Source organism: Ictalurus furcatus, chromosome 26, assembly GCF_023375685.1.
Source record: "Ictalurus furcatus strain D&B chromosome 26, Billie_1.0, whole genome shotgun sequence".
Taxonomy (NCBI): Eukaryota; Metazoa; Chordata; class Actinopteri; order Siluriformes; family Ictaluridae; genus Ictalurus; species Ictalurus furcatus.
Genome location: NC_071280.1, coordinates 9,721,309 through 9,733,322, shown reverse-complemented (window position 1 = coordinate 9,733,322; position 12,014 = coordinate 9,721,309). Strand labels below are relative to the sequence as shown.

At 39.6% G+C, this 12,014-nt stretch overlaps 2 protein-coding genes across 3 annotated transcripts in view; one reads left to right on the top strand and one right to left on the bottom strand.

Annotated features, from left to right (window-relative positions):
- Nucleotides 1-45: 45 nt before the first annotated feature.
- cryaa (crystallin, alpha A) lies at nt 46-5,287 on the top strand. The gene is made up of 3 exons (XM_053615474.1): nt 46-2,169; nt 2,748-2,870; nt 4,622-5,287. The coding sequence occupies exons 1-3, from the start codon at nt 1,978-1,980 to the stop codon at nt 4,826-4,828; spliced, it is 522 nt and encodes a 173-aa protein (XP_053471449.1). The 5' UTR covers nt 46-1,977; the 3' UTR covers nt 4,829-5,287.
- Nucleotides 5,288-5,720: 433 nt separating this feature from the next.
- LOC128602354 (putative serine/threonine-protein kinase SIK1B) overlaps nt 5,721-12,014 on the bottom strand; it is a 9,661-nt gene continuing 3,367 nt past the window's right edge. For both annotated transcript variants that reach the window (XM_053616110.1, XM_053616111.1), the window contains exons 6-12: nt 11,032-11,156; nt 10,636-10,759; nt 10,311-10,534; nt 9,760-10,054; nt 8,825-9,088; nt 7,529-7,712; nt 5,721-7,096 (exon numbers count right to left, since the gene is read on the bottom strand). In XM_053616110.1, the coding sequence (XP_053472085.1) occupies nt 6,748-7,096; nt 7,529-7,712; nt 8,825-9,088; nt 9,760-10,054; nt 10,311-10,534; nt 10,636-10,759; nt 11,032-11,156 (1,565 nt within the window). In that variant the 3' untranslated portion in view covers nt 5,721-6,747. The remainder of the gene's footprint in view (nt 7,097-7,528; nt 7,713-8,824; nt 9,089-9,759; nt 10,055-10,310; nt 10,535-10,635; nt 10,760-11,031; nt 11,157-12,014) is intronic.

Here is a 12,014-nt window from a genome sequence, read left to right as displayed (position 1 = left end):
GTTTTGTTTTTTTGGTTTTTTTTTTTCTAATGCTGCCTAGAGTCCGAGGGCTTGGTTGGCACAGCTGCACATTGCAGTGGAGGTAATTGTGTAAGAATATTAATGTGCTAATAAAAGAGCAAATGGGAAGTATTGGAAGTCATTACTATTGCTTGCACTATGCTGTACTGTTGCTAGTAGCAACAGATTTGGGAGGTTCATTCGGTCATTTTCAGTATCTGCTTTTGCCTGGAGCTTATCACACGAACTGTGGGTGTGAGGTGGCAGTACGTCCTGAATGGCATATCGGTCAATTCAAGAGCACCATGCACACACACTCATACCTAAGGGGCAATTTAGCATAGTCAATGATTCCAACATGTTTTTGGGTGGTGGAAGTAAACCCATGGGAAAATCTGCATAAACAGTAAACTGATTTTAACAATTTGTTTTTATTTACTACTGATGGCCTGATTAAAACTGAGGTCACTAATAAAGATAGCTTTAATGATATTAGATTTAGCTAATACTGGTGTTATTCATTTCATAATTCTGCATTTTTCCAGACTTTTAGAAAAGCACAAACATGCATGACTTACTATTAAGCCTTATCAAGCACTGGCTCTATGGATGCAGACTCTTTATTGGAACCAGGTCAGAATGGCATTCTTATAACTGTTGTGGTTTATCCTCTCACTGTTCAGCCCATTGAGAAAAAGCCATGAGCAATCAAAAGCTGCTGAGCAAGATGAAAATGTGTCCAGGGCTTAAAGGCCAGTAATATCCAGCCCCTGACTGTGCTGCTGGAAAACACCCAAGCACTCAAGCTGGCTTGTGTTTGTTGCAGCCATAGGGCTTAGCTGGAAAAAGACCTCACTGGTGCATTTTGGTTAAGCCTTCACGGGGGTGAGGCAAATGCCCCCAGGCTTACCTAAATATCACCATCAGATCTGGGATCAGGGCAAAAGTTTACAATGATCCTGACCTGAGTGTAGACACACAGAATGTATGTTTGTTGAGGCCAGTCACAGCCAGTTATTTAACTAAACTTATTTACTTAGTTCACTGATAATGACACACTGCTCCCTTTGCTTGCTGTAAGCATCATTATTGGATTGTGTTACTGGAATAGAGACCTATATTTGCTTTAGTTCTTTTTGCTGAATGCAACTAAAAGATATACAATATAATGAATTAGGGATAAAGCATTGTTTATTATTGAGTCAATGATCAAGTTACTGAGACAGCTTTTTACTTTGGTAGTTCTCATTGATTCATATTTTCATCTTCATTAACCTCCTTATCCTGGTCAGGTGACCTGGTGGAGCCAGAGACTATTCCAGACACAGTAGGCATAAGACAGGAATACACTATGGAGGAGACACCAGTCCACCACAGGGCACCAAACACGTACTCTTACCTAGGGTGAATTTACTGTATTCAGTCTATCTACTGCCATGCTTTTTCAAGGTGTGAGGAAACCAGAGGACCCTGGAGGAAACCCAAACAGACACAAAGAGCACATGCAACACTCTGCACAGTAACTTGACACCAGGATGCGGCTGTAGTCAACTCCAGGACTACTATAGGAAGAGGCCCAAGGTGCTTCACTTGCCAAACCATGACCTATTCTAATTTTCCCCAGCCATTCAACTTCCATCCCTCTACTCTAGTTTTTTTTTGTAAGCTAGGGCCAGATTGTGATCACTGCCATTCTGCTGACACTACCAATCCCACCATGAGCTCATGCCATTCCAGACAGATCCGATTGTAAGCCCCCTTTTTTGGCTCTTTCTGTATATAAAGGCATGTTGTGGCCACATTCGAGGGTAGTACACACCCTTAGACAACCCCTGTCTACTCTTGGATCCTTGCACAGCCTCCTCTCAGCTCCCTCCACTGCACTTATTCTCTTCAAGCACACGCTTTTAAAGGGTGTCCAAAGCAAAGGCTCAAAATTGGACCAAGATTGACCAAGTAACAGGAAGCTGAGAAGTTATGGATATTGCCATCCAGTACCCGTGGTTCAGACGTGCCCTGAGCTACCCATCTCGCCTCTTTGATCAGTTCTTTGGAGAAGGTCTGTTTGATCATGACCTCTTCCCCTTCACTTCCTCCACCATCAGCCCTTACTACCGCCACTCCCTCTTCCGCAGTTTCCTGGACTCCTCCAACACTGGCATCTCTGAGGTAAGGGGCTGATTGTCTGTGGATTGAGAGTAGAGGTCTCAGAGATGTCTCAGGGATCCATAACTCCAGTCCTGAAGGAATTCACTACTCCTAACATGCCTGATCCAACTTATGAAGGACTTGATAATTAGCTCATGAGCTGTATCGGGTGTGTTTGGAGCAGGAAAAAGTTTAAATTATGCAAAATATTTGGCCTACATGTAAAGGTGATGAAGTATCTATCAGAAGGTCTGAAGCTACTGATCTTGCTTTTTGAGTTGGTTTTTTTTCTACAAGTTGTCATGTAGAAGACAAATGTGCTTTATGTAACAGAACATGCAGTAGGATATGAAGGGATGGCAAAAAATATCCAAAAGGAAACGTGATTAGCATAATCCTATCGTCCTATCAGCATGTAGCACTGGACTATCATCTAAAATTTCAAGAGGTAGAAGTTGAATTGATAGTGTAAGACTCATTTTAATGTAATCTTACGAGTTACCATTCACTCAGGCCACAGACTACATGGTCTGCTAGAGATTTGCATGAGACCTACATTTGATTATTTTAATCCACTGCATCGTTTCTTTCTTCCCCAGGTGAGGTCTGACAGGGACAGGTTCTTGGTTTACCTGGATGTGAAGCACTTCTGCCCTGAGGAACTCAACGTAAAGGTGGTAGATGACTATGTGGAGATTCAGGGCAAGCATGGGGAGAGACAGGTGAGCTGACTTCTGAGCTGTGCTTCAAGTGCACATGCTAGTATACAGTATGTTCTCCTTTTATTTGTAGAACAAATCGTTTGTCCAAATTGTTACCCAGTTATCTTGGAGTGGTTTTTATCTGGCTTTTTGAGCAGGGTTCTTTCAGTGGTGTGTCCAGGTTTTTGCATGTGGGCTGGTAAAGGGAACCAAAAGAACACTAAGGGGTGGCACCATTTAATTCTTAAGGATATATGGCCAAGAATCTAATTGGTTGTATAACTTGGTGTAATATAAACGGACAGTGTATTGGCTTCATAGTGGCTTTGATGATCAAGGGATTTGGTCAAAAGACCTACAACAGTACAATCATCATTAGTTAGATATAATTAATAAGGTCTGAATGTACTGCATAGTAATAGACCTCTCATGGAAGTGCTTTAAAGGCATAGTTGGATTGGAAATCGGGGTGACAAGGTTAATGGCCCTGCATTCGATTACTGTGGAATGCCCCTCAGGTTATTTCTGAACACCGACTTTTTACGATGAGTTGTTTGGGCACAATTTACACGTATGAATAAAAAGATAAGCAACTGGGGTTATTTAAATGCATCCACCATAATTCATATTCATTCCTAGACATCAATATGCAGCTCATGGTGGAGGAATGTATCTAAAAGTACTTAGCATGAAAAATGGTATTGCAATGACGGTGTCTCTTTCCTGTGGCCTAAAAACCACTCCTAACTCTTAACACACTGACTGGGTGGGATGAGATATGGTGTAGTTGGTATAGTATTGATGCCTGAGTCTTAGCAAATGTGTTAATTAAAACAGAGCAAATTAACACGATGAATAACATGCAGTTGTAGTCATGAGATAATCATTCCTGAATAAAGGCTTGGCAATAACTCAGTTTCAGTGTGGATGCACGAATTGTGCTGTAGACATATTTAAAATTTGAAAACGTTAAAATGAATTAAAATATGTTTAACTTAAGTATTCTCCAGCGTGTGAGAGACAGAGGTCTGGCAGCCTACAGAAAGCGTCTTGCCATGTCTTCTTTTCCTGCACCATGGTCTGTTTTCTTTTCCACATCATTCCTTTTCTAATTTGTTCTCACCCTTTCAACTCATACCATCAGCATTTTATGTATGTTTTAAGGAGTGCACTGATTAGGGGAAACAGCTTGGAATGTTTTCACCAGATGGACGTAGTCTCTGCGTCATGGGTGAATGTCCCTATGGGAGTTGGTGAAGCCTTGCGGGTAATGTTTTATAGGTTAAACCACCCTTTACTGTAAATCTGGTTCAGCGTGTGAACGTGCATATTTGTGCATGTGCTGTTTGTCTGGAAATTGTGGTAATTGCCTGCATCTTATTAGACAACAGTCATTGTAATGGACTGTGCTTCATTTATGAAATTGTCTTCAGCTAGGATTATGGTATGATAAAACAGTATTGTAGAGATACAGTGCATATACTTGATAAAACCTACAAAGACACGTCTAGATGACCCAATTAATATGTTTGTGTCACTGCATTACATGCCAATACATTATGCCTGCAATGTTATATTGTGTAAACTTCTTAAATATTTGTGATCCTTTTATAAAAAGACCAGTCTTTCCTCATCTTAAACCTCACAAAGCAAATATGAGGTCCTGAGGTTATGTTTCTTACCATCATTATCTTTTAATGTTTTCTCCAACCTTCCGTCATTACGTCCTCCTCACGCCTCTCCTCTCCTTTCTTCTCCACCTTCTCCCACAGGACGACCATGGCTACATCTCACGGGAGTTCCACCGCCGCTACCGTCTACCCTCAAATGTTGATCAGTCAGCCATCACCTGTACGCTTTCAGGTGATGGCCTGCTCACTCTCTGCGGCCCAAAAACAGGTGGCTCAGAATACGGGCGTGGAGATCGCACCATTCCTGTCACCCACGATGACAAACCCAATCCTGCCCCTTCCTCTTAGATAAGTGCATGATCGGGCATGAGCGTGGCTCAGCAGGGGCTCTAATTGTTGACATTATTATAATCTAGTATAATGGGGAGAAACAGATTAAGAGGAAAGGATGGCCACTGTTTGGAAAGTTCTTTCAAGTATAGCCACTCCAGAACAAAACCAAATTAAGGAAGTTGATTTACTTTTCTTTGAAGAAGTCAAACAAGAAAAAATGAATTTGGTTTTACAAAATTAATTTCTGTTAAGTAGGGCTGTGATTTGCAAGATGGTTCTATATACAACCATCCAGCCTCCTAACTGTTCCTCCTTACCTGTGTCTGTTTTTTTTTCTCTTTAGCTTGTATGTCACCTGATTTTTTTCTCTGCTCTCTCTCTTCTAACCTTGCTCTACTGAAACGCCCCTCACCTGAGGCATGTACTAAGAATATTATCTCAATAAAGTTGTATTATTAACCAAAGCAAAAAAAATGCTGCCTGGTCTTTTTCTAATTTTAAGATGTAAAGTTTGGGTGAGCCTGTGCTCACTGTAGCCTCAGATTCCTGTTCTTGGGTGACAGGGGTGAAACCCAATGTGGTCTTCAACTGTTGTAGCCCATCTAACTCAAAGGTTTATTTGCGCACCAAAGTTGTAAAGAGTGGTTATTTGATTTACTGAAGCCTTCTGACAGCTGGAACCAATCTGACCTCATCTAGCTACCAGCTCATCTGGCACAAACAACCATACCACAGTCACGTTCACTGAGGTCATATTAGTTTTTTACCCATTCTGATGTTTAATGTGACCATTAACTGAAGCTTTTGACCTGTATTTGTATGATTTTATGCATTACGCTCCTGCCACATGATCGGCTGACTGGATAATTGCATGAATGAGTACAGGTGTTCCTAATAAAGTGGTCAATGAGTGTATGTTCAGCATGGTGCCTATTTATATCTGAGAAAGCTAGCACATTTAGAATTCATTTGAGGGTTAAGAAAGAAATTTGCCAACAACTAGAACATGCACATCATTCATCCTTGTATATTTACAACGAATGAATAAATACTTCTTTGGTTTGGCATCAAAATATGAACAGAGATAAGCATAGGGTGAATAAATACAGATTATACACAATACAAAGCACACACAATGTGATCATTGATGCCACAGATTAACTATCTATTATCATCCATCTACTCCAATTGCAGTCAGATTGTATTGTACATATCAAGCAATACAAGGAACATAAAGAATAATTATTGCTCATTTAAATACAGGGTTGGGGGGTTCGATTACTGCTGCAGTGCTGTTTGTGTGGAGTTTGCATGTTCTCCCCGTGCTTTGGGAGTTTCCTCCGGGTACTCCGGTTTCCTCCCCCAGTCCAATGACATGCTTTGTACGTTGATTGGCATGTACAAAATGTGTCCATAGTGTATGAAGGGTTGTGTGAATGTGTGTGTGAGTGTGCCCTGTGATGGATTGGCACCCAGTCCTGGGGTAGGCTCCAGGTTCTCCGCAACCCAGTAAGGATAAGCGGTAGAGAAAATGGATGGATGGAAATACATGAGAAAAAACACCCCTAAAGGACCCTGGATAAGGTGCTTGGGAATAAAAATAGGATATTTTTGCTCCTCCATTAGTATTTTTGCACACTTAATAGCAGTCAATAACATTTTAAACAGCAGCCCAGAAATATGTGTGTTCCCATTATTTTGTGGAGGTAAAAGTGACTCAATATTAAATGAATTTTACATTTACATGTACAGTAGTCATTTTGCAGATGTTCTTATGCAGAGGGACTTATAAACCCTTGTGTTTTCGCCAGGTCAAAATGATAGATTTGTCAATTCTGCTGTAAGTGGAACAGCTCTAGAATTTGTTGCTACATTGCTATAAAATCAAAAGAGGTGACCAGGAACAATGGAACCTCCATTACTACTAATGAACATCAGCGTGAGCTTGGTTTTATCTGCAGCTGTGCCTCCAGGAGCAGTCTGGTGGAATCCACCATGTTTGAGGAAGAACAGCTAGAAGTGGAGCACATATAGGTTGCTGGCACACAGGAAGAGTGAGACGGTGGATATTGTTGAGGACAGAGAAGTCTCTGCGGTGTGTGAAGGAGGGATGAAGGGTTGCAGTGGAATTTGCGGTAACCTGAAGTGGATAAAGAAGTTAAGTGACTCTCAAAGTGTAGTGCTGGATGGATGGAGTGATTCTGGATAGCCGCAGTAGGAGGAGGAGGAGGAGGAGAAGGCTTTTGTGGCAGATGGGGATGCGGAGAACGAATATTAGATGTCCTGCAAAAAGACAAGACAATAAAAACTTGCTCAGAGCGTTAAAAACACTAAGTATATAGTGTAAAACCAATAAAAACTACTTAAGCATAATATTTTCATATCTTTGCATATCAAACCAAAAATTATTATTATTATTTTTTTTAAATATATACATAAAATTTGATTCACTGACTGAAATGTAAACATAAAATTTGTATTTTCATTAACTAATTACAGTACGGTGCACCAGTGCACTAATGTATTGGAAATGCATTCAAGTCCATAAATATAGCATGTTAAAATATGTTGTATAAACAAAGTATGTTTGAATGTGCAGGAAAAACAGATTGTAACAGGCCAATGAGAATTTTCTACAAGTCCAAGTCTATTTTTTAACCCTTTTTTATTCCATGGGATGTTAGCTGACAAAAAGAATTGTGTCTAGATTCTTACCATTGATGGTGCTGAAGGCCCTCAGTCTGGCCATGGAGATGCTCCCATGATTGTGCTGGAGATTTATTAGTGTGTTCTGGGTTGGGTATTGGGGGCCATGTGTACTGCACAGGAACTTTGTTCAAACCAAACTTGCCTGTTGTGTGAACATTCTTGCTCAAATGCTCATGAAAAGCCCACAGACCTGTAAGAGTGTTAATGTAGAACACCGAGTTTATTCTGTTCAACAGACCTGAGGTTACTTTAAAGGACTAAAACGATAGCTATCATTTCTAACCTTATATAAAATAATAGATAGGGTTAGAGTTACAGTTTGTTGCACTTCCAATTTGTTGGCATGCCATTACAAGGAAAGCTACAAACTCTCCTAGCCTGAAGCTTAATCTTTCATGACACTGTATATGAACTGGACTCTGCAAATTACTTTTGTATATGTTCCCAATTACCATGACACGCTGTGTATTTGTTTTTCTTGTCTTATTAACTGTAAGAGGGAAAAATGGAGGCTGATGTTGGAATGACTGTTTATAGCTGATATAATGTAAGTAATAACAGCATGTAACTTGCTTTGTCATACATTCCACAACATTACACTATAAACTGATGAAAAGTATGACGTGTCATAAGAAGTATAATGTGTCATTCTTTAATTAATAAAACAATGTAAGGGGAATAAAACACCCTGACACGCCTAAATATTAGTTTTATGATTAATTTTAGACCATATTTTTGCAATGACCTGGACAAAGGTATTTTTGTAATAGTAAAGACTAAACACTATGTTAAATTTACAGTCTAACTGTTTACATGTTTTTAGTATAGTAGATACTAAGTGGATAGTATTTTCTGGGTTTTTTTTATTTATTTTTTTTTATTTCCACTTCCCTCTGAAATGTTTGTGTTTGTTTTTCATTTAAATTTGATTGGTTACTATATCACATTGAAGGTTGAAAAAGATATGACGTGATTTACCTTCATTTCTTTCTTTTTTTTTTTTTTTTTTTTTTTTTTACATCGCACATGCAGTGATGTGTATTTATATTTACTGAATATCAGGGTATACATTTAGAATTTTTAGCATTATTCCCAACATTAAATGACATGTAATATGTGCACTTCTGCTGCATTATTATCTAGTGAGGGAAAACGGGAAAACAGAATTTGTTTAAATAGACTTGTTTAACAGAATTTGGTAGCAAACAACATTAATGGTATAACTATTTCCTTCATGTCATGAGTATATCTCCAACTTCTTCTGTCTCCACACTCTTGTACTAGAACCCACGCTAATCTTACCTTGGGGCAGTGACGTGTCTGAGGCTCTTCTGCCCTCCTGGAAATTGGGAACTTGCAGACTTGTCTGGAACCTCAGGACAGATGAATGAGTGCAAGGGCTTCTTTCTGATTTCAGTGAAAAAGGAAACTCTCCAGGAAATTGGTTCATACGATTTTGTGGGTCTAAAAGAGCACCAGGGGAAGTGAAAGAGCTGCTGGAGACAGTGAAGGAAGAGGTGGGAGAGATGTCTGCAGTGGCACTGTCCACTAGATCCACCACAATATCTGCAGATAATGACAGACAGATAAGTCACATGTTGAATATTTATAAAACTGTTCTTTAAAAAAAAAATACTGTAATAAATTGTTTTTCGAGTAGCCGAAGACACTTATTACACAAGATTCTTATTACATAACTTCTTACAATTTTTTTTCTGTATATAAAGAGAAAAAAATGTCTTTTATTGTGTATTAACGTTGACATTATTGCTCAAAGTCATTTTTAAAAACAAATATTATTGTGTATTTATACTCTGTGGTGTTACTGTATGTAACGGCTGTTGCATTCTGTTATATGTAAAACGAATTAAACCAACATTCATTCATATTTAAGAATACATTGTTTTACACCTGAACTGAACACATTCACTGGCCTTATATTAGGGAAGATGTCCACTCTGAACTATTTGGCAAAATTGGGTTAACTTTTCATTACTACTGAATTAAAAGCACTGCAATAGCCAGGTGTCCCTTCAAAGGATGTGCCCCTGCTTCCCTCCCACTGATCCCGGGATAGGCTCAGGATGTGCACCGAATAGGGACCAGGATAATGAACAAACTTTTAATAGTTGAAATTTGGCCTGAAAAATAGTGTTCATCCGCAATTACTAAATAGCTCATAACTCCTTATTTTGCGATGTTCTTGTAACATTAACACACAATTCCAGTGTACTTACTTGGTGGGTGACACCAGCTTTTAAAGGATGACACCTCAGTGTGAGGGTCAGTGTGTCTGTGCATGGTGCTCCTGTCCTGTACTCGTATCGCTCTGCTTAATCCACCTTGTAAGTTGCTGGGAGAGGGAGTGTTTCTGTACGGTAACATGGGTCGGCTTGCAGGGAATGAATTTCTCAACACTGGTGGGGTGTAACAATCTGGAGCGTTTTTGATTTGTTCTTGTCCGTTCGTCAGTCTCTCCAGCAAGAGCCAGTAAATGGCCGAGAAGTGGTTGTAGCTGTCATTCTGTAAAGACTAGAGAAATAAATACAGATGTGAAGTGGTATAGTGGGCAAAAAATATCACAATGGCATCCTAACTTTTTGATGTTGAACTTTTAAGTAAGCAAATTTTAAATAAATAAATATAATGTTTAAAAATATAATTTCTTTTAACACAGAATGCTTTTGCTCACTTGCAGCTCATTTTTATTTCGACAATTTTCTTACAAATGTTACACTGACAAGTTAGATACTTGAAGCACCTACAAAATGACCCGAGCTCAGCTTACTTCAACGGTTCTCCGCTTGTCAATGCCCAGAGTCTGCATGAGACTGAGCACTCGCTCGTTGTAACTCTTTGCCTGGCCGTGCCTCTCAGGCTCAGGAACATTAAATAAAGCCTGGCACACTGCTATCGGCTCAGCTTTCATCCAGCAGTGCTGCTTGATTTGCGCCAGACTGATACGTTTGGTTGGATCCACCACCAGCATCCTCCGTATCAGGTTCTCACACTCTGGATGAGAGCAGAGCAAGATGAAGAACGCTGAAGACTGACTAGCTCAACATGACACACATATCAATTAGTCATGGCTCGAGAGTGTATAGAATTGTTACCCTGTGACATGAAGTAAGGAATCCTAAAGCGTCCCTCTATGACACACTGTTTCAGGGCTGGAAGTGAGGCAGCTTCGAAGGGCAGCGATCCACACACTAGCACATAGAGAACCACACCTAGACTCTGAAAATCAAATAAGGTTTAATGTCGCATAATGTTCATATTAAACATCAGAATAGGAGAAATATGATGTCAGTGACATTGAGTATGGTTTATTGGTCGTTTGAGTATTTAAGAAACTGCTGATCTCCTGGGATTTTCACAAACAACTCTCTAGAGTTGACACAGAATGGTGCAAAAACAAAACAGTGAGCTTTGATGGGCCCAAACTAAAAATCCACATTCCAACTGTCTAGTTATGGACGATGGGACTGAAGTTCATCCAATAAATTTACCCAGATGTCTAGCTGCGGTCCCTCATATTCCTTTCCCTTGAAGATCTCCGGTGCTGCATAAGGCGGACTTCCACACCAGGTATTCAGAGGCTTTCCAGGTACAAAGAAATTTCCAAAACCAAAGTCTGAGGAACACATTGAGAAAATACATCTTAGTATATGCAAATGTCCTGTGATTCCAATCACACATATAGCCATGACCCCCAAAAAACAAATATCACCACTTATGATGTCACTGATGAACCCCTGCCTCTGGGATTTTCTGGGACTAACTCTGACATTTAAATTGATTACTAGCAAACACCTCTTCTGAAATAGTACATAGAAGTAGACATAATAATTAAAAATATACACCACGTATTGGTCGAGAAGATCAGAGAGCACATTGAACATACTTTTAACATATTTTTAAGAGGGTTCATGCTAGATTGAGTTTAGTGGTACTAATTAAACCATTGGTGTTTTCTGTACTACAGTGGGAACCAACCCTGTCCTTGGAGATCTATCGTCCTGAAGACTTAGCTCCAACTATAATCGTGCCCACCTGACCATTCCTTGACCGAATCATTGCCTTAAGAAGTTCTTGATCAACTAAAGCAGGTGTGTTAGATTTTGGTTGGGTATGAAACCTGCAGGAAGGTAGATCTCAAGGAAGAGGGTTGGTGAGTACAGACAATGTGTATTTCTCATTTTGTCATCGGTAGCCATGTTGGTTCCGACTATTACTTACTACAAGCTCAGTGTTTCTCTTTCCATGGTGCTCTCACCATGCTTCTCAAGGCAGTTATGTATGCTCAAATATGAACTATGACAGATATGAGATTTGAGTCACAACTACTGAGTCTCAGTGCCATTACCAAGCCTGTATTCTGGTAATCTACTTTTTGGTATCTTTTTGGACTTCAGTATGAATTTGTTTGTACTGGGGTTCAGACTAATTCAGGATTCAAGCTAACATTCCTGAATAACGATTTATTGATTTA

Excerpts from the sequence above, each read along its gene's own strand:
- cryaa (XM_053615474.1), top strand. The coding sequence starts at position 1,978 with ATGGATATTGCCATCCAGTACCCGTGGTTCAGACGTGCCCTGAGCTAC. Across the intron at positions 2,170-2,747 it reads CCAACACTGGCATCTCTGAG|GTGAGGTCTGACAGGGACAG; the intron begins GTAAGGGGCTGA and ends TTTCTTCCCCAG. Across the intron at positions 2,871-4,621 it reads GCAAGCATGGGGAGAGACAG|GACGACCATGGCTACATCTC; the intron begins GTGAGCTGACTT and ends CTTCTCCCACAG.